Source organism: Ciconia boyciana, chromosome 18, assembly GCF_034638445.1.
Source record: "Ciconia boyciana chromosome 18, ASM3463844v1, whole genome shotgun sequence".
Lineage (NCBI taxonomy): Eukaryota > Metazoa > Chordata > Aves > Ciconiiformes > Ciconiidae > Ciconia > Ciconia boyciana.
In genome coordinates, this window is record NC_132951.1 from 7,218,532 (window position 1) to 7,240,145 (window position 21,614).

Genomic DNA, 21,614 nt, shown 5'->3' on the forward strand with positions numbered 1-21,614 from the left:
CTGAAAGGCAGATTTAGTTGCAGGCTAGCTACATACAGTTCACTTCAACACTTGCACACCCAAGGGATTTGCTTCACTGCTGCTTCAGGTGATGCTCTCCTCCCACCATGTTTTGTTTTCTTAGAGTCAGGGCTACAGCCTCATGGCAGTGCCAGGTGCCACCTCTATTGCTGATATGCGTCCCAGGTACTTAAACAGGGGCCACAGGATCTTGGACTCCGCCATCTAATGCACTCCTTACCAAAATGGGAGAAGAGGAAACTTAAGTGATGGAGAACTAGAACCCCTAGAGTCCAGAAATTCAAAACAAAGCATGTTTATTAAGTGGTTTCCTTTTACTTATTTCTCCCATTTTTTAAAATAAATAAAACCTTCAGACACATACAAGTGAAACACATCATCCTTCAAAGTGCAGTTACATTTCCACCCCACTCCCAAGAATCACATAAAGCTTTGTCAAGTAACCAAAAAGACTCAAAAGGTAACCCGCGGTCCCTTCCCTAGCAACGAGAGTAAATGGGGCTGTAGTGCTGCCCAGCGAGCCAGGAGCCTGCATCTTGTGGCTGTTCAAGGCTGACAAGGCTGGTTTCAGATACAGTTGCAAGAGGCAGGCTGCAGAAGGAAGGGGGAAGTTTAAGATACATAGTATGAAACAAAACCAACCTGTTTAGAGTCCAAAGAGTTCGTTACCAGAATAAGTTAGTTACTTTAGGAGCCCTGGAAGGAACTAGGCCGATTACAGTCGTGAGTGATGGATCAGAACCACTGCTGTGATGCTGGCTGCTGGCAGCAGGGTCTGGGATAAGGGATTAAGTCATTTTGCCCAAAGTCATGGAATCCCCTTTGCCCTGGCCTGCACCTGGCCCAGGTGAAGTGCCAGCACCAGCTGCCTCCCAGGATTAGTTCCAGTCTGCCTGTACTCCAAGCACACCGAGTAACAGAAGAAAGGGAAAGGGAGGATGAGGTCTGATGCTCAAATTCCACCTGTGCAATCCCTCTTTCCTGATGTCTTTAAGAGTCTGTTCTGACCAAGGGCACTGAGCAGAGGTATGGGCACATACAAGTCAGTTACGTCCTTTCAGGCTCATAGAAAATTGCTGTAAATAAGATTTAGCGCCACTTAAACTACCATGATTTTGACCTCATCATTCTCATCAGCACGGTAGAAGAAGGGAATGCAGGGGTTTTCCAGCAGGGAGCCCAGCCTCTCCTGAGGGTTCTGGATTTCTCTGAGAAGCTGCATTATTTGCTTTGCTGTGGGGTCCTCTTGGCTTGGCTGAGCAGCTTTACTGTCACTAGGGGAGAAACCGGACTGATGAAGAACAGCAGCCTCTTGTTCTGCTTCATCTGATAAATTCACTTCTCGTAACCCTGTAAGGAACACAGACAAGGCAGGCAGGTAACTCTTCCCATCCATGCACAACACTGAGACCTCGGGTTATGCCACTTACAGACCTGGCTGCAGCTTACCTTCTCCATCAGTAGCGTTCAGTTCAATGCGCCTCTCCACTGGAAGTACACTTTCATTCTGGCTTGCTAACAGCTCTGGGTTTTGAGCAGCTGCGACATACTTGCTGTACCATTCATTTCTTTCCCTGACCAGACGCATCACTAAATCCTGCAGTTCCAGTAGTTTCACCTGCAGCAAAGTAAAGGAAAACCTATGAAACATGCACATCCCTGCAGCCACAAACGCTGCACTACAGTTCGCAGTCCTGCCTCTGTCACAAAATTAGCAACTTCAAAGTTAAAAAGCTAGCTGAAGAACAACATGCAAAGGTTTGGACTGTGCAAGTGCTCCCCAGGCCTGCCCTGCTTGGAGCAGTGGTACAGAAAAGATTCCTTGCCTTCATCTCTTCCTTATCCTGAGCCAATCTGCTGATGTACTCCTCTTTCTCCTGGTGTCGCTGTTTGAGGATAGCCCTTTGACTCTGGTATAATGCAATATACTCCCCTGGAATACAACAAGCGTAAGGAGTAACTGTTAGCACGACTGGGGTACAAGCCTTACAGTGAGCATAGAACCATGTGGCACAAGGATCCAGCAAATCCAACCCTGGATCGTAGATCTAGCCTCGTTAGGCAGCAGCAGGAGACCTGAACTGCTTGGTAGTTGGAGGGCTCCAGCTCCAAAAGCTGTTGGGGACCTTCTGTTCCCCAAATAAATAATGCACTGAGCATTATTGCAGCTTCTGCTGGTGTTGGCTAAACATACCAATGGTGTCTGTTTCCCCAGACAGCTGTATGCAGCGATGTTCTAACTCTTCTAGCCGTTCCTTCAGATCAGCCTTCTCATGCATCAGGTCTGTGAAACGGGACTGAATGCAAAAATTGGTATCAATCATCTGAACTGCTTCATATACAGAGAATACCTGTGTTTTAAAAACGACACCCTCCATTCACACTGGTCTGAGCTTAGAGAACAAATCTTGCTGCCTTTACAACTTGTCTCCAATTTGATGCTAAAAAGGAAGAGAGAGGAGAGAGCGAGCTAGAGAAGGTGTAACAAAGCATCTCTGCATTTTGGGAAGCAGAGGGGCTGATGAAACAAAGTGCCTTTTAACCTTCTCATTGCTGGGACAGCACAACTCTGGTCATGCTCTGCTCCAAGACTGCAGACCACCTGCTCCATCCCAGCAGGGTGAAGATACTCAGTCTTTCAGCTACTTCTTTAGAAAAAGACCACAGATGAGTGTTAGGCCCTTATACTCACAGTCTTTGGGGGGTGGGAGGGGAGTTACTGCTGCAAGCTTTCCTGTGCTGAGACAAGCAGCAATAAGCTTTTTAGGAAGTAGCTTATTATTATGGAACATCCGCTACTTATTCCCCTACAATTTGTCTGTGTGTGCTATAAGAGTCTGACACTGGATGAAAGTCTTAGCTGAGCAGGGTAGTGGGGCTGAAAGAAGATGAGATCCTTTGCTTACCTGTAGTTTCTCCATGGCAGTTTTCAAAGCCTCGTGAACCTCCACTGGAACAGTGTCCATAGGGGAATCTGGAAGGGACACGTGCAATTTACAGTTCCTCCTTGGACATGACGCACTCACTAAACCTGTAGATCTGTTTCACAGGGGCCAGTGCAGCTGGCCAAGGCACGCCTCCAGCCTCCATATTCACACTGTCCCCAAACTGCACCAAATTTTTACCTCCACCCAGCATGACGTTCTGTTGCTGCTCCTGCCTAAGAGCTGCTATTTGCTGCAGGAGGCTTCTGCACTGCTGTTTCTGAGCGGCCAGCTGCTGCCTCATGTCTTCTCGCTCCTTCTCCACTTGCGACATGGCAGATGTCAAGAAAGCGACCTAAGAATAATTCCAGAGTGTGCGCATTAGTGCTTCTCCTGCGTGAAGCACGATCAAGTGTGCATCTCAGGACAAACAGAATAACAGTTTACCTCATTTTATTTATGGGTATGAAACCAAAGTACTAAATGACTGCACTGGAACTAAACCAGGCAGCAACTACTGCATCTTTTCTCGTTCCCAAGTAGTACAGATATGCAGGTTAAATACTAGCTCTCATGATATCTGTTTGATCGCAGTATTTTCCAATTATGACTGTACTTACAGAAAAATCTAGTAGATATTTGACACCATTTCCAAATTCCCTCCCAAACTAAAGAGAACATCATCATCATAATTAGAAAGCTACCCTGCCAGCTGAGTTGTCTTCATAATTAAAGCCACTACCAGACTTCCAGCCTATCTTGCAAGGATGCTGCAGAAGTCTTGTTTTTTGCTGCCATGCACAAGGAACTGTTACACTTCCTCATTGCTGCACCTCAGCTGGTAGGGATCACAGCCGATAAACAGCCTACTCCACGCACCCAGTGGAACCTCTCTGCAATTTAACCTGCCTCCTTTTCTAGATGTTTGTTTAGAACTAAAACCAAAGGCTTTTCTACCCATTAAGACTCACCATTTCTTCATGGCTTTCAAACTTCTCTGGGATCACAAATGAAGATTTTTGGATTTCTTCTGTCATTGCTTCACTTTCAACTCCGTCTCCTGTAAGAGGAGGAAGGTGAACAAAGAGGTAATACCCCAGAGAGCCCAGCTCTACCTCCTCCCTGGAGACCAGCCGCAGCTGCTCACCATCTAGTCGGTGCAAAATCCTGCCATCCAGGTCTGCTGCTAACTGACTGATCTGGGCCTGCAGCTCTTTGTTTTCTTTAGCTACAGCTTCCAGACTTTCCTGCAAGAGAGAAGCAGAAGATCACTGAAAGCTGCACAAGCCAGACTGCAGACAGTCACTACATCTTCAGGCAGTAGCACCACACACACAAAAAAGCAGTGCTTCTGCTCCAAACAAGTGTCATTCACCCGTACTGCACAGGATGTAATCATAGAATCACAGAACAGCCCAGGCTGGAAGGGAATGCAAAAGATCATTGCTTAATTAATACTTAATGTAGTTAACCACTTTTTCTCCCATCTTTCCACTTGCCCCTTTTCACTGTTACCTTGGTCTGCTGCAGCTCTTTCAGGTGCATTTCCACTGTCACCTTCCCCTGAACCTCCTCATGCTGTAGCCGATCCATAAGCTGTGTCTGAAGCAAGTACTGTTTGTGCAGTTCCTCCTTCTCGGCAGACAGCTGCTGGTACGCCACGGTGTACTGTTGTAAGTGGCTGTAGTACTGGTCCCGCTGCTCCTGCAGCCCCTGAGCCTCCTGTGTTTTCAGTTCCAGCTAACATAACAAGATCAAACCATCACATCAAACCATTTCTGCCAGAAAAGCTGATCCGTGTGACATGATCCAAACTGTCAACACTGCCCCAAAGCCACCAACTAGGCAGGCAGCCACCATCTGCCCCCACATGCTGGTCCCCCACATCAGACAGCAGACGATGGGAGAAGGCTCCCAGCTTGATCATTACAATACCAATTTCCAGCCTTCCATAAAAGTTTAGAAAGCTGCCAGCAATTTGCATAAACCACTACGTACCTGCCCTGCCATCCCCCTGGCTGTCACTTACCATCTCTTTGAGCTCCCCCAGGTTCTCCTGCAGCTGCCCAAGCTTCTTGGCCAGCTCCTTCTTTACATGTTGCTGTGACTGTAGGGCACTTGTAACCTCCATGTTTTCATTTGTCTGCAAGACAAATACCACTGTATAAGGAAATTGGCCCAGCCGACATAAACATATACTCTCAATAAACCACGTTGATTCCGACACAACAGGGTGCCATGCCTTGTGTTACTCTGGGGTGTAACGAAGGGCCATAAATTGACTGCTCAGGGCACTAAATAACTTACAGAAAGGTTCAGAAGATGGGAGAAGAGCAAGGAAAGAGCCAGGGGAATCAGTGCTGGGACAGTGCCAAGAAGAGGCCTGGCACATCACACAGCCTGTCAGCTCCAAAGCAGATGGGTGGTATGAATATCCCAAACAGAGCCACAGACATTCAAAAACAAGGAGTTCAGAAAGGACTAAAGAAAAATCAGCGGCTAGACCATGTGTCAGTTTGCCAGGGCCCCAAAGGGGAAGCTCTTACACTGAAAGAAGCAAGCAAGAGTAAGGATTCAGCTCCGGGACGGATAAGAGTGACAGCAGCGGGAGAGAAGGCTGCTGAGAACGTCTTCCTCATGGGCAAATACAGGGAACAGAAAACGGAGATCTTCAAGGGTAAAAGGGCAGGAGGAATACTCGGGGAAAGAAAGAACCTGACTGCCAGGGGATGAGAGGGAAAAGGAAACTGCTCTCGACAAAGATAGCGGTTCATCTGCCAGAGCACCTGAGGAAGTAAGGAATTACAGGGAATCTCCTGGCATGGCAATACGTATCACAGAAGACGGAGCATCCATAGCCTCAGAGGACAAGAGACGGATAATGCTTCTGCCAGTTTTTTTACATCTGTGCTACAAAAGGATTGCACCAGTGAGGGAAGCAGTGGGAAAAGATGCATGAAAGAGACGTACCAGTTTGACAAACCCATTCTGCAGCTCAGCCAGCTGCTCCTTCAGCTCCCGATTTTGGCTCAGTGCCCTACTGATTGTGGCCTTGTCACTCTGCATGTCCTCCAGGATCTGCTGTCTGTCCACAGACTCCTCATTGTAGCGCTGCACAGCCTTCTCGAGCTCCAGCAGCCGCTCCTCCTGCTCCCGGTTGAGGTGGCTCAGCTGCTCGTTGTCCCGGACCTGGGCCTGGTACTGCCCATGCAGTTCCTCCTTCTCTTGCTGCAGCTGCTGGATCTCTTCCTGCAGACTCAGCTCAGCTGCTGTGGGCCCTGATGGTGAGGAAGGCTCAATATCCATAGGCTTAACTGCTGAGGAAATGGAATCAAAAGCAGCTCAGCCAAAAGGCTAAATCACTGTGTAATACACATCACTATTACATACACAAAGCATACCCCAACCTATAGGGCTCTATGACCCAGAAGGTATCACCAGCTGCAGTATCCAATCCTCACTGCAGGGCACTGAGAGGAACGAAGGAGCAAAACGACCCCACAACCAAGCACAGCATCCTGCTGTGTGCTGCTAATGCCCTCACAGCCCTAGCAAGAGCATCCTGCCTCCCCAAACTCCTGGGCCAGAGGCTGACAGTACAGTCAGGCAGATACTAAAGACATAAACAGTCTGCTGGTCAATTAGTTGAAGTAGTTCACTTGCTGTTTGCTAGGATTACAGGTTTCTTTGGGTCCCCAGGCTTTCAGCTGCCTTCACAGCTTCAGAGCATCAGACCTACTCGCACCTCGTGTGCAGAAGTTCCTGCACAGTGGGGACAGTTAACCAGCTGGTACTCTGCAGCATGAAGCCACACTTTGGAAGCCCTACCTGATTTGCTCAACAGCTCTGTAACACTGGCTTCCAGCTCCTGAATTTGGGCCATATGCTTCTCCTTCTCCTCTGCCATTGTGTGGACCTGCAAGGCCACACAAGTGAAAGTTAAAACAATGTTCATGGTGCCTTTACTCCTGCCTGTGCTCATCAAAAGCAGCTGTGATACCGCCCCTGATGTTACCTGCTCAGAGAGCTGCTGTACCCGCTGCTGCCAAATGCTCCGCTCCTCCTTCAGTTTCTCTACATACTGATCTCTTTCTGCCTGGAGCTGGTGAAGTGACTCCGAGAGCTGTTCAAAACAAAATAAAACACAAAGAAAATAAATAAATTTGACAGTGACTGCATAAAGGATAAAGCTTGAAGAAACCAGTGTTAATGCAAAGCTCAGGCTGCATTATTCTGCCACACAAGTTTCTTTACAGACGTCAAGATTTGGATTATATTTCTTGCAATCTCTTACCTGAGCAACCTGGGTTTCCAGGCTTGCCTTCTCCTCCAGTGCCATCTGCAACTGCTGGTTTGCATCCAGACTCCCTGCCTGATTTGAGAACTGCCAACAAAAATCAAAAAGTTATGGCAAAATGTTAATACTCAATTTCTGTGTAGCCTTTCCCCTGATAGTAACCTGCCACATATTCCATGTTGTAACCTTCTACAGTTCTTTAAAGTGCTCCAACTCACAGTGAAGTTCAATGAAAAAAAAAAGGGGGGGGATTAAAATCAAAAAGCTTAGATTTTAGCCCTGTAAAACAGGCTGAACTGGGCAGCTCCTCCCTACCAATTTATATTTACTCTTTTTTTAATTAAGAAAATGTGCTTTAATCAAATAATTTGACTCAGAAAATTTGTGCATTTCCAGAGTCTGTATTATACAGCCAGATCAGATGGTATAAAAGTTTGTGACCTTAGAGGTTGTCAAACACGTCAGGAATTTAAAGCCAATGTCTGGAACATATCAGTGGACTAAGTAGCAAGGCTGGTTCAGTTGAGACACAGTACTTTTCCCAGAAGAGCAGCAGTTGGCTTTATTTCAAGGGTAACTTAAGCTACTGTCTGGGGGGGCAGGCGGGGAAAGCATAAAAAAGAAAAAAAGAGCAGTTTCTTCCCTGACAGGCTCACCTTAACACCAGGCTTGCTCTCTGAACTGCTGGGTACAAACACCACCTACTCAACTGGTTTCTCAATGAGACTGCACAACAACCGAGTAACCAAAATGCTGAACAGATACAAGCAGGAAAAGTCACCATATTTTCACACTCGGTATGTTCAGTCACCCTCTCATATTGTGTAACATTCTTGTAGCAGACTAATGTCACAATGTCTTTCAATCTACTGCTCCAACTCCTTAGAATACAGACTCTCTGTTCCTCAGAGGCCTCACTGAAAGCCTTGTACTAAGAGGATGTCTTGATGGGATTTTGCGCCTTCCTTTAAAAACAAGAGTTAAGTCTTGTCCCCACTGTCAGAAGCGAAGTCTTACAATGATCGGTGTGATCTGCCCTCATATCCCAGAATATGGTTACCTGCTGAATCATCAGTTCAGCCATTTCCAGTTTCTTATGCAGATCCTCCATATCCAACTTCATAGCTGAGTTCTTGGAAACCAGGGAGTGAACCTTCTCTGACAGCTCCGAATTCTGCTGCTTTATTTCATCACTACTTTTGCTGAAACAAACAAACAAAAAATTAAAGTGGCATCACTATATTTACTATGTGTTTGCTGATGTCCATGTCATAAATTTACAATCCAGTTCTTCATAGCAGCTAGAATCACAGAAACATCACATCTAGTGACTTTTTTTTTTATTTAATATTCAACCTCCCAAGTCACCACCTGTGGTCTGTGCCCCTTGTTATGTTTTGTGGCTCTACTGAGAGGAGTAGTGTTACTCTACAGTAACAAGCAGAATGGACTTACCTTCGCTTGTACAGTTCCAGTTTCAGGTTGTCTCGCTCCTTCACTAACTCTTTATTATGCTGGAGAAAAAGGAAATTATTGATTCATCTACAGACTTTAGCCAAACAAGTAAGACATTCAAAAGATACTTCGTTTCACCTTTAGCACATCAGCTAAAGTGGAAAAGGTCAAATCTTTGGCAAAACCCTCAGGACAGGTTTGCTTAGAACCTCCTGAATTTGCCAGGAATAAGTCTGTTCGGTCTTTTCAAATGTGATGCTACTAACTGCACATGAGGCTATTTCTGCAAACTTCTGGATTACTGTCAATACTGAAGTGTCTGTTTGATGGAGACCCTCCTGGGATGAGGTCTCAGTGAGGCTTCTGTTGCGTGGAGCTGGGAAGACTAATGAAGTAAGGTGCCAGATCTGAAGACAGCAACTGGACCATATGACTAGTGGTCACAGAAACTTGAATGAAGTTTGCCTTGATCATGGAGAATACAGGGCTTTACAAGGTTAATTAACAATTAACAAGGTTAATTTCTGCCTCTTCTCTAAGCAGGGACTACAGACTTTGCAGTAGTGTAGTGACAAGCAAGTAGCCAAAGGCAGAGCTGCTGGTTAAGCATAAACAGAGGTGACTCTTACCTTCTCTGACTGTTTTTGCTGCATAGAGATGGAGGACAAAGTATGTTCTAGCTCTGATACCCTCTGGCGGGATGAATGTAAACGAGCAGCAAGGTTTTCGGCTTCTCCTGAACAAGTCAGAGCAGAGTCAGTGAGGCTAGACCACAAAGAGCTTTTTGGAACTGGCTGAACAGCACCTTCTACTTTGTCAACAAGCTCTTAAGGCAGCACAGAGCTTTGTAAATCAGTAGACCTGGTTCCACTCCTGGCTCTACAGGTGAATCACCAGCAACTCTGGGCAGTAAAGCTCTCTGTAACTACCTTCCTCACTTTTAGAGGGAGATGATGAAACTTCCTTTGCAGAACAACAGACAATATATTGTTTGGGTTGGGTTCTTTCCCTAATAGAATAAATTGCTCAAATTTAGTTCAGGATGAAAGGCTCGGGTAAAACCTACATTAACATGACAGCTGTGTGGGAGGGAGGGCTGGTGGAGAAAAGGGAACAACATTTTAAAAGAATCAGAAGAAAGTCAGAAAGGAACAGTCTGGGGTGGTCACCAGGCCCAAATGGGGCTGTCAAGGCTTTAGTGATGCACAAAAGAACCTCAACTGCCATGGGATCAACATGCTCCCATTTGGGGGCAGCTATGATGACAGAAGCCGTGATGGTGCCAAATACTGCTCATTAAGGAGTCAGTGAGTGTTGTGAGCTGGCTGCCAGCAGCTATCATGTCTGTGACTTGAAATCCACAGTTTAACCAACAGCTTGAGCTGGAGTGCTCACAGTCAATTACCTGATTTCTGCCGTGCAGCTTGTTGAGTATGTCCAAGGGCTGTCTGCAACTCAGACTTCTCAGATACTAGAATTCCAATAGTCTGGATATGAACCTTTGGGAAAGGAGGATCAGCTCAGTGCAAAACTTCTTTGCTTGTAACTGCAACATCACTGTTGCCACGAAAGGATGATTCAGTAAAGGTAAAGAGCTCTTGCAAGTTAAGTACAGTCTGGCTGAGTGACTCCCAGTTTTCCTCAAGAAATGGACTCGTGGCTTCCATGATGAAGACTATGAGTGGTCAGTAATCCAGAAAACAGCAGAAGCCAGGTGATATTACTGTAATGGAGGCTCTGCCTTACCTGTAGCTGTTCCCTCAGTGCTGCTTGCTCTTTAGAAAATTTCTGTTCAAACTCCTTCTTTTCCTGTATAAACAAATGATGCCTATTCAGCACAAAAATGTAAACAGTTAACCTTTGTTGTTTTATGTCAAACTAAAAAAGCAGTGATTCATTGGTAGTACTTCCAGCATCTAAATGATACCAGTATTTTTAAAGACATACTTCATCTTCCATTATTTGAACTACTTCATTATTTATCCATCCTAGAATGGCAATGTCAGCATAGCGCAATCACTGCTAGCATAAATGTGGCAATGTTTGGAATGCAAGCTACTGACAAGGACTTAAACTGTAATCTCCTGCCTCAACTGCACTCCTCCAATACTTGAGCATTTAAATATTAGCTTTTGTCAAAATAAGAACGCTACCTGCCAGGCCTAACTCATGAAGTCAAAATATTCAACCTTATGCTACAAATGAAACTGAATCTTAACGTAAGACAAGATCACATAGGCCTGTGCCACAGTCCACTATGCTTTCTAGTCCTCAGAGGAAGAGACACTTATTCTGTATCTATCCAAAAATAGGACACACTTTACCTTCTCCAGCTGATTCACTGCTTCTTGGTTCTGCTGTTTCTACGGAAGAAAATTGATGCACCAGTATTAAGAGAAAATACTCTCATACTGCTGAAACACATTTTCACATTAATGAAGTAGGATACATGCCCAATTAATGCAAACAGAATTTCTATTATCCTTTCTGTAGAAGACTAGGAAGTTCGTCTTAGCTATTAAAAATAATAGATTTGGGCCTGCCTTCACTAATGTATTTTATATGCCAGATATGTTTTTCATTGCTCAGCACATTACCACAGTTCTTCTCAAATACCACTACTGAAACCCCTATATGTTTGTATCTGAGCATCCACCAACTTCAGCTAAACTTGCATCCCACATCTATGAAATTAATCATAGTAATCTTGGTGTATTAGGATAATCACCAAAAACGCTTTTAAAAAAATAAAAAAACAAAACACACCCCCCAAAAATCAAACAAAAAAGTCCTTTCCTTTAACTGAGACCTTAGACCTTTATCCCACTTAACAACTGGCCTTTAAGTCATGCAGAGCCACACTTATGTTGGCAGGCGTCTGCAAAAGGTGGTATGAGAAAGAGCTGAAGCCAAACGCAGAGAAAAGGGATAATTCTGTCCTAGCCAATTTCAATCTTATGGGCGAAGTGTCCCTTCCAACTTGAGATATTGTGTGATTCTAAGTATTTGGAGATTTGTTGACTGTACATTCTGCATCTTTAGATATGGGGTGAAGGAGACAAAAGCGGCAGCTGTCTACCCAGGCTGCCACACAAACTGTGCTGCTGTGTTTGCCATTTGCTGCTGTTGTCCCCCTGGCAGTTTTCTCACAGACGCCTCCTAAGTACCTACATAATTAGTACTTTTTCCCCTTCCCAAAGAGTGGACGTTGGCCAAGCTGTTTCTTTACTACTACTACTTCAATGCGTTCTGAAATATGACTATAGATGGAAGAGTGATGTTAGAGGTTTTGATTCTAGCAATGCCAGTGCACAACATAACCAGGAAAAGCAAAGGCAAGACCACAAATGCAGCAGAGGCCCTACATAATGCCAGGCAAACAGAAAAGCAGGCAAGCGAGGAGAATCCTGGGTGGGCAGTGCACTATACCAGGTACCTCTGCAGCCCAGCTAAAAGACTAAAAGAAACAGAATGGAACAAAAATAACCCAAAACCAAAAGTAAAAAAACAAGAGGGGTCATGGGGTACACTGGGAAATGCTGAACTTTGGGAAAAGTGTAGTTTGAGAGAGGAACAAAATGGGGAAAAGTATTTCACACAAGAAAGGCTCTTTTCAGACTGAAACAAGTCCACCTAGCTGCATTTCTTGCAGTGTTAAGGCTGAAGGCTGAAAAGCAGCAGCGGGAATCCACGCAGGCCACAGGACAAAGCAGTTCATTCACTGCACCAAGAGAAGCTGAGGGTATCGCCAGAAACCAGCCCCAGGCTCTCTCTTCGACCCATTGCTCCCACTCTGCTGATGTATTTAGAACAGCATCACCACCTGCAGAAACAGGTTTTCACACTGCTGCCAGCACCAGAATTCTGTATTTCAGGGATTCAGACCAGGACCAAAAATAGCTGTTTTATCAGGATGCTTATCATCCAGGGAAAGCATGATGAGATCAACAGAGCACACTTAAATGGAAACAACAAAACTCTGTTTCTTGTTCCTCAGATGAGCCAATACATTCACAAGCGGCCTTAAACTTTGATCCTCTTAAGAGGTTTTCCATACAGCCCATTTCGTTCCTTACAAAGTGCTGTGTAAGCAGCCTTCCTTGTGGCACTATGAGAGAACCCATAACCTTGCAGACACCCAGAGAGCATGGAGGAGCAGCAAAGACAACGTCAAATTGGTCGGTTGGATTGTTTCTTACCAATTCCTCTATCTTTGTAACGAGCTGTTTGTTAGTTAGATTGCTGGAATCCAGGGCTACTGCCAGCTCCTGGTAACGTGTCTGATGGGCACATGCAGACAGGAGAAAAGGAAGAAGCAGAAGAGGAGGAGGGGGGGAAAAAAGCAATAATTAAAAAGGACAGAAAAATTAATCATTATCACAGTTTGATATTATCAGATTCTCCAAACCAAACAAAATCTATGGTTTTAACAAAAGCAGTTGGGATGTCAACATATTTTATCTGTTTCTGCTGAGGCTTCATTTTGACATAAAAGTGAATCAGAAGTAAGAACTGCAGTTGCATGGAAGCCAGATTATCCCCAGTCCCCAAACTCAAAACACCTCCGATACCTGCCTCCTACTATTGTCCACAGCTACCCGACTGCAGCACAAGACAACACTAGACAGTGACGTATGTGAACTGTGCATTCAATTAGGTCTCATTAACGTTGCTGTAAGCACAGAGTCCCAATAAGTGATCAACAATAGTAAGTCAGAAAGAAGAAAAAAAAATGATAGACTGAGAACAGAACTTACTTCCATTTCCTTAATATTTGTGGAAGAAACAGCACTTTCCCCATTCACATACGATGTAGACTAGAAGTAAACCAGCCAAGTCAGTCAGTTTTATTCCCCAAGGCACCAAATCATTACTAAGTAAGAACCAACTATCATGACAATATTTCTTATAGCACCTTTCACTTCAAAGTACCACAGACAGGTACAGAAAACATACTTTTCTGGCTAAGAATAGGTGCAGACTCCGCCTGTGACAAGCTGATGTGAATTACGCAGATTGACTTCAGATTCTTTTCCAGTAAATCAAGAATACATCTTTACATGAATACATGCTGTTCATTCATCCCACTCTGCTTTTCTTCCTACTGATTAAATTTTACCTTCCTAAACCAGGAGTTTTTGCTCCTCAATGCTTAAACATCTTATTTTTTAGTAGGATGTCTGCAGACACCTCTGAGATTGAAGAGTGTTTTCTTGAGCTGACTGCTTAAAGCTCCACATCAGGAGAATTAAGAGCACAATTGGATCAAAATGAGGCCATACCTGAGAAACCAGGCCATTGAGTTGTTCAGACAACTGGCGGAGACTTTCTGTTGACGAGAAAGACCTGGGAACAAAGGAAGACCTTGCAATGAAAATTTCTCCCAGAGAACTGCCCAAATCAGAACAGCACTGTTAATTTGTTGGACACTTTGGGATCCTGTTGCAAAGCTGTTTGATAAACACACACAGACACTCACCTGTTCTCATCCAAAGCACTTTTATGATCCTCAGCGTCATGAATCTGTGGATTGAAACACAAAAATTTACAAGCCTGTAAAAGACGATGGGAGTCCCATTTGTGAATATGTCACTAAGACTTGATTATATCTGGGCTGAGGTTCCACAGTACCTATAATTACTGCTTCCCAAAGAAAGATGAACTTAAAACCACCAACTCAGTCCTGGTTTATGCATAATTTCTGAGTGGTGTGAGCCCGGGCTTCTTGGAATGGAGAAACTTAAGTGTTACAGGCTTTATGTTTGCTGTTACTATTTATCAGTATCATCAACACTTTGCTTTGCTGGGAAAAACTTCAACTGAATCTTTAAGTAGTGAAAGGAAATGCAGATTGATCTGACTGGAGACCTTCTGTCTTATTAAGGGCACCTTCTGCTAATGAAATAGGGGAGAAGGGGAAGGAAAACAGCAGCTTCGGGAGACGCAGCGGCATGTGCACGGTCATACTCTCTCTGCTCTCACAGACAGATGATGACTAGATGGAGAGCAAGAACGTAGTATTTTTAACAGGAGAAAATCTGAATCAGTCATGTCATATTTATGAAGATCATCTTTCTCAGAAGAAATGTGGCGTCGCTAACCAATATTCAATGCTTCAATGGCAATATTCATGATGATTCACAAACCTGTGTCAGCTGCATGCTCCCAGGAGCAGGCAGAACAGAACCACAACTAGGAAGACTGTTGCTGTTAGATAGCACAGGGACATCGGTAGCAAGCTGTTCAGCATTACGAGTGGCAACATCACTGTCAAAGTATGCCTGTCACAAAACACATCACAGGAATTACAGCCTTCATGCAAAATTAATGAAAACACACACGAACACATCACCTTGTGATCTGCCTGCAAAAACTAGACAGATGTGAACAATCAATCATTTAGAAACACGTGGAAGGGAGGGAATCTGTGTTCTCCCCAGAGCAAACAGGTGACTGCATGAACCCACGAACAAACACTGTCCCAGACCTGTGCCCTCTCAGAGCCAGTCTGAAGAACCGGCGTCCCATAATCAAACTCACTTCTTTAACATGGGCAATAACGTCACCCAACTCTAAGTTCACACACTAGATTTACTGCAAAGGATTCGCCAAAAAGCGAGCGAGGGCAAACCAGATGGTAGTCACTCTGCTTTGAAAAGCACTACCTTCAAGATGTGTCTGGGGAAAACACGGATCGCTGTATGCAAAGTGAGATGGAAAAGAACAGGTTAGTGACTACTTGAAAACTGGGTTAGTCAAACTCAAATGCTCTGTCTAAAACTCAGTAAAGTTTGTGGTATGCCATGGACCACAAGTTTAGAAACAGGACATTTATGAACAGGCCAGACTCAGCATGGCTGGGAGCAGGTGCCTGTGGCCCTGCTGCAGCTATAAATCCCATGACTAGAAGAATCTAAATAGAACAGAGAAGGGCCAAAAAACTATTTCTAGACAGCGATGCAAGTTCTCATCCAGCCTTCGTGGGAGGATGAATAGCATCTGATGACACTTCTACCAAGCCACAGTGAACTGGACAAGTTCATCTATTTCGTACAGCATCAGAGAGACAAAAAGGCCCAGAGCAGTGTTTTAGTGTTTTATGGCAATTTGTTTTATTTCATCATCCAGCTCCGGCAAGTCATCGTTTAACAACACGACGAAGCAAGTGAGATCATCTGTCAACATTCAACCCCACCAATATATTGCAGCTCTCTGTTATTCCATCTGAAAGAGCTCCCTCTTACTTCAGTCACTTCCTTTTTGGCACTTCACAGGAAAGAAGAAACCTCTCTCTTGGCATTCCCTGTTTACCTGCTCAGCACTTCATTCATGAATTAAGCAGCAAGAATACAGTAACAGTGAAGACAGATTTAATGAAAGCAATAAGCTGGAAGACTGCAGAGGGAAACAAACAGAATTTTCTCAATTTCTTTTTAGCAGGACAGATACTTGTGCTCTCAAGGAGCAATATTTGTTAGGTGCTTAAAGGAAGGTCAGGAATTCCTTTACTTCCTCCAGCTACAGGTTACTTCACCTTTATTGGTTCAGACGCTCATCAATATAGAACATCAGATGGACAGAAGGAATATCTTCCCCAGTATCAACATGTCAAAAATGTTTCCTTAATTTTTTCAGATCAGGACATTCTTTTTGCTTAATGCTTCAAGATGCAAAAAGCAGTAACATGCCTTAACCACAAGAACTTCTTCCTCCACTATAAGCAGTTTTGAAATAAGTTGGGGGGAAAAAAAAGGCAAAAAACTATTTGAACAGCTGAATTTGTTGGAAACAGAGTTAGGAGCAAAACACGTCTCTGGAAATTATGCATTGTGAGGTTCTAATAACACAGAATAAAGAGTTAGTAATTCTGCTCAGCTTAGCATATAGTAGGATCCATTTGCTTTCACACAAAGGCTCCTATTTTGTTGGGTTCTCTGTGTTTCACAGCCAAGAAAGCTGAAGTGGGTGAGATGGGAGGGGTCTGCCTCACATTAAGACACCAATGGCAGCAGTAGCTCAGATACTAACGATCAGCTTTTCTGCCCTATTAGCATCAAGTGAGTTTCTGAACAGCATTTTCCTGACTCAGGATTTTTCCAAGATGGCAACTGGAAAGAAAAATCTTTCTTTCATTACATATTGCAATTAAAGATCAGTTTTCACAGACACAATAATCCACAAATTCCCTAACAGCCAATTGGATCAAAATGTATCTCTCCATGCTAAGGAAGCAGAGAAAAAAAAATTGGGGAAACAAGAACGAATAGAAGTAAGAAATTTTCCATTTTCAGAACAGGATGAAAACTGTAGGCACAGGTAGGTCTTCACTGCAAGACCAAATACCATCTCAGCAACAGCACTGGACCACCCATCTTCATCTCACCCTCCAATGTGAAACAAGTCTCCTTCTCTGAGATCTAACGTAGACTGAGCTGACAAGTATGAAGGGAAAACAGCCCCCATCACAAGAGTGAAACTTCAATCAAAGCATGCCTTCTGATGCTAGACAGGCACATCCAGCACCCACAAAGCTTGCAGTAAGTCTTCACGTCACTCAAGTTCTACTGATAGGCTACCTAGACATACAAGGCCCAGTTGGAGGGACTTTCTGCTGTTCACTCTGTGTGTTGGACAGACCAGCTGCTGTATTATCACACAAAAAATGGATAAAAGGGATACAAAGGCAATTCAGAGTGAACTCCATCCCATCTTGCAGGTTTCACTGCATCTCTCTGGCACCCCTGGTGATTACTATAGTTACATTTATTGCTGGAGACACATGGATATGCAGCAAATATAATAAGGAGTTGTTTTATGACAACTAGATTGAAACAATGGTAGGGAAATAAGCTACCCAAATGATGCAAGTGCAAATGAAAAGCAGAGCTTTAGTACAACAGAATTGGAAGAAAATTCTGGGCTACAAAATTTTACTTCCCTGAGTTTCTATCACAATTTGAGCCTTATTTAAATAAACTGACTGTCTGAAAGACATTTTTTAAAAAGGCTGTTTGTCTACATTTGCTCCTGAACACATTTCTATTGCTTATTGGCATACTTCCTGCCCTCTCCTCTTCAGAAACTTGGGAATATGAAGACGCTAAAGCCTGTAAATGCTTGACTTGAAGTATCTGACTTCCTGCCTAAACATATTTATACCCATGGTACTTGCCAGACTGTACATCACCTGTGCAAGTTTCATCGCCTGTCATAAAATGGGTTGGCTGCAATAACTAGACAGCTTACTCAGGGCAGCTGCTTGCCTGGAGATGAGCAGAAACATGCCCTTCAGAAACAAGGCTCTCGAAAATAAAGCAGTGACACGCAGAACAGGAGAAATACAGACTAAGAAAACAATACCTTTTCCTAGTGCAGTTTTCCTCAGAGGTTCAGTTAGTTTATTACCTCACCCCAAATTCCTGGTTTTCCTCAAAGCTCAGCTGTCTCAAGGAAGAGTTTTTGACAAGGTTCACTTTTTCACATGTTAAGTTTGACACAAACCAGAAGGAAACAAGCACTTACGAGTAATGGAAACACATGATAACAAATAGCTCCATGTTAATAAAAACAGCAACAAAACTCAAGCAACTGACAATGGGTATGTCAGGACACAGCTCCATCCAAAAAATCGAGGTCAGTGTAAACAGAACCCGAAGCATGCAGTAGGGAGAGCGAGTCACTGCGAGGGACACGAGCACTGCCTCACCTTCCTCTTGTCCAATGAGGGTATGGCTACCCCATTGGAGCGGTTAAGGTCTGACACCAGCACCTTCAGAATGTTCTGAATCTAAAGGAGGCGAAAGAAAAGGGGAAAGAGAAACAGCTCAGAAAAGGACAGAGAGAAAACGTCCATCAAAGGTAGCCAAAGAAACCGGCATCCTCCAGCTCGTTAGGAACACGCACCTCAAAACAGCAGCTCTGGACACAGCCAGGGTTGTGCGACAGCATTGTATGATCAGACAGCGCTTCGGCACATACCCTCACTCTAGTGTGCACCTTCCAGTAGAGGTAGTTGCTAACTATTGTAGCACACTTTGTATGCTAGCAACACAGGCATCTGCACCATTCATGTATTACACCAGCATAACCCTTTCCTGGCTCTAGTCACGTTGTTCAGGAAACGAAAGAACAAGGAGGTGGCAAATGATTTGGGAGAAAGAATGAGACACTCACGTTCTCTGGAGGCTGCCGGTCATCATTGGTGGGAGTCTCGGGTCTACTGCCTTCTTTAGTTTTTCGTTTTTTCTTGGTTCCTGCAGTTGCTCCAGGGTTATTCTTCTGCTGATATTCCTTCAGCTGTGAAAAAAGGAAGAATAATCTGAAGTCCAAACAGAATATGCCTTCTATAGGTATAATGTCAAAAAAACCCCAATAAACTCCACTGGGTAAAAAGACAGATCAAGTGTAAGGACAAGAGAAATGCCCTTCAAAGAGTTTGTCCCTCTGAGGGGAAGAAAAAAACCAAATCAAAACAAGTCCAGAGAAGCCTAAAGTAAGAACTAGTGTGATGGGTTTATGACAAGAGGCTCAGAGTTGTAAACGTTCAACTTTTGTATACAGCTAATGATGTTATTGGGAAACAATTTGATGCTCCATACTGCAACTAAAAGGAGATTAAAAGAAATATTTTTGGGGTTTTTTAGGGTTATAACTAAGAGCAATAAGGAAAAATTAATAAAGGGCAATTAATCCTGAATGCAAAGTGAAAAAGCAGTGTCCGATAGTAAGGTCTTCCACTCTGTGAAAGATTTTAAGACAGAAAATTACAATCCCCACAGATAATACAGTCATACAGATACAGTAATAACTGAACTAGGGGGAGAAGCAATCTACAACTGATTTTTAAATCATATCCATTTCACCCAGGAAAAGCTAGTCCAATAAGCTGTACCTTGAATCCTGCTAGGTCTTCCGGCATTTTCGTCTATGTTATTGAACACCTAAGCCCCAAACCAAGTGAGTCCCAGGCAGTTATGTAAACCACCCGCCTCCACCAGCCCCCGCCATCTCAGACAAAACACCCCCGTCCCCCCGCTGCGCCAGACGCCGGGCGGGCAGGGCACGGCTGCTGCCGCGCTTCGGAGTCCAGGGGGGGAAAAGATAAATCAGAAGAAGGATCCCATTATTCGGAGGATTTCAAAATGGAAGCCTGAACTGCTCCAGGACACTTTCCCATTCGTATGACTTTGACACAGAGGCGCATCTCACCGGGACGGACGGGGCCGAGCCGCCTCGGGGAAAAAATTAAGGAAAAAAAAAAAAGGAAAAAGAAAAAAAAAAACAGGGGGGGGGGGGAGGGAAAACCACCAAACCAAAGCAGGCAGAGCGCACAGCACCGCAGCAGCCCAGGCCCGGCCGCTCCCCGGCCGCCTCCTCCGGGCCGGGGGCGGCCGCCAGCCGGGAAGGCCCGGCCGCAGGGCCGGACACCCGGGGGCTCCCGACGGCCCCCACCGCAGCCCGGCCCGAAGCGAGCGGGGCGGCGGCGGGCGGGCCTGGCCCGCGCCCCTCGGGAGAGGCCCGGCTCGGCCCAGGTCGGCCCGGCCCGGCGCCTCCGATCCGCGCGGGGCCCGTGGAACCCGGCCGCCGCCTGCCCGGCCCGGCTCGGCCCCCGCCGGCCCCTCACCTTCTTCTTGGCCGCCGCCAGCCTGCTCTGCCTGCTGCCGTCCGCCATGTCCGCCCCGCGCCCGGGCCACGTCAGCCGCGGCGGGGAGCGGCGGAGGCGGCCGCCAGGCTCCGCCCCGGCCCGGCCTGCGCGCCCGGAGGGGCGGCCCGGCCCCTCGCCGAGCCCAACGGCCGCTCCCCTCAGCCCGGCTCTCCTCGGCGCCGTGGGCGCGGACAGCCCCGCTCCTCCTGTGTGACACCTTGTCCTGCCCTGCTCCTCCTGTGTGACACCCTGCCCGGCTCTTCGTGTGTGACACCTTGTCCTGCCCTGCTCCTACTGTGTGACACCCTGCGCTCGTCCTCCTGTGTGATACCCTGCACTGCCCCACTCCTTCTGTGTGACACTCTGCCCTGCTCCTCATGTGTGACACCCTGCGCTGCCCCACTCCTTGTGTGTGACACCCTGCTCCTCTATTGACTCAATTGCCCAGAGCAAACACTGGCTAGAAACCAGCCTGGGGAGCTGGGCAGGCTTCCCTCGTCCTTTGTAGGGCACGTCCTACAAATCTACATAGCTTTCTATTTTATGTGCATCGCTTTGATGTCGGAGCTCTGCCTTTGAAGTCACGGTTAGCGCAGGCGGTTGGGTTTTGCTGGTGTGTGGTCCCATGCCCAAGTCCTTTGACCTTCCAAGCGTGGCAACAGCAGAGTTTGGCTCTTGTGGTCAGCCCAGGGAATCGCATACGGCTGCTGCCAGTGCCTGGCACTGCCCAGGGACACGTTTACCTTTGCCAGCCAGGCCAGGAGAGCTGCGGGAAGGAGGCTCCTTCAGCGCCGGTCCAAGAAGCTGTCCTGTGTTTGGGTGGCGAGCTGTTTGTAGCGGGGGCCGGGGCCTTTGAAGGGTATGGCCACCCACCCAGGAGCTGCGCTGGCCCGTCAGCGAGCGCTTCCTCCGGCCAGGCAGGATGTGTGGGGCAGTCGGTGGCTCGGGCGGTGGCAGCTTTTCCCCTACAAAAATAATAATCGTGTCAGTGACCCCGCGGGCCCCCGCAGCTCTCCCTGAGACCCCGTCCCGGCCACAGCCCCAGGGTTGAGGTGGCCAAGGGCCTTGGAAGGCACCAGGCATCATCACCTTGGCTGTGGTAATTGGGATAATTATGCACTGCTCCTCCTAAATGCCACCTGCAGCTTCACACCGGGAAGTTTGCTCTCCAGCGCTGTCCGCCGCGCCGGGCGCGGGAACCGCGGCCGGGTCCCGGTCAGGGAGAAACTACCCGCCCCGGCGTGCCCCGCGGCGGCGGCGAGACTACAACTCC

The 21,614-nt window shown here is 46.0% G+C and overlaps 1 protein-coding gene across 7 annotated transcripts; it reads right to left on the reverse strand.

Annotated features, from left to right (window-relative positions):
- Positions 1-300: 300 nt before the first annotated feature.
- GOLGA2 (golgin A2) lies at positions 301-21,601 on the reverse strand. 7 transcript variants are annotated; one of them, XM_072883349.1, is made up of 28 exons: positions 21,431-21,601; positions 21,085-21,306; positions 18,871-18,993; positions 14,844-14,978; positions 14,177-14,220; positions 13,980-14,043; positions 13,455-13,514; positions 12,897-12,977; positions 11,022-11,060; positions 10,444-10,506; positions 10,103-10,196; positions 9,327-9,433; positions 8,698-8,756; positions 8,303-8,444; positions 7,240-7,329; positions 6,961-7,068; positions 6,774-6,861; positions 5,916-6,262; positions 4,975-5,088; positions 4,461-4,685; positions 4,093-4,192; positions 3,917-4,005; positions 3,147-3,300; positions 2,928-2,995; positions 2,216-2,318; positions 1,848-1,954; positions 1,471-1,639; positions 301-1,371 (listed from the first exon to the last, which is right to left on the reverse strand). In XM_072883349.1, exons 4-28 carry the CDS (start codon positions 14,856-14,858, stop codon positions 1,121-1,123), a joined length of 2,781 nt encoding a protein of 926 aa, XP_072739450.1. In that variant the 5' UTR covers positions 14,859-14,978; positions 18,871-18,993; positions 21,085-21,306; positions 21,431-21,601; the 3' UTR covers positions 301-1,120. The 7 variants fall into 7 exon arrangements, with proteins under 7 accessions (XP_072739450.1, XP_072739451.1, XP_072739445.1 ...); XM_072883350.1 differs by lacking the exons at positions 21,085-21,306; positions 21,431-21,601 and adding exons at positions 18,404-18,484; positions 20,321-20,440; XM_072883344.1 differs by lacking the exons at positions 21,085-21,306; positions 21,431-21,601 and adding exons at positions 18,404-18,484; positions 20,321-20,434 and having other exon boundaries at positions 5,916-6,259.
- Between the last annotated feature and the right edge of the window lie 13 nt (positions 21,602-21,614).

Excerpts from the sequence above, each read along its gene's own strand:
- GOLGA2 (XM_072883350.1), bottom strand. The coding sequence starts at position 20,368 with ATGGCGGACGGCAGCAGGCAGAGCAGGCTGGCGGCGGCCAAGAAGAAG. Across the intron at positions 13,515-13,979 it reads TCAATGGCCTGGTTTCTCAG|TCTACATCGTATGTGAATGG; the intron begins GTATGGCCTCAT and ends GTTTACTTCTAG. Across the intron at positions 1,955-2,215 it reads TGGGGAAACAGACACCATTG|GGGAGTATATTGCATTATAC; the intron begins GTATGTTTAGCC and ends GTTGTATTCCAG.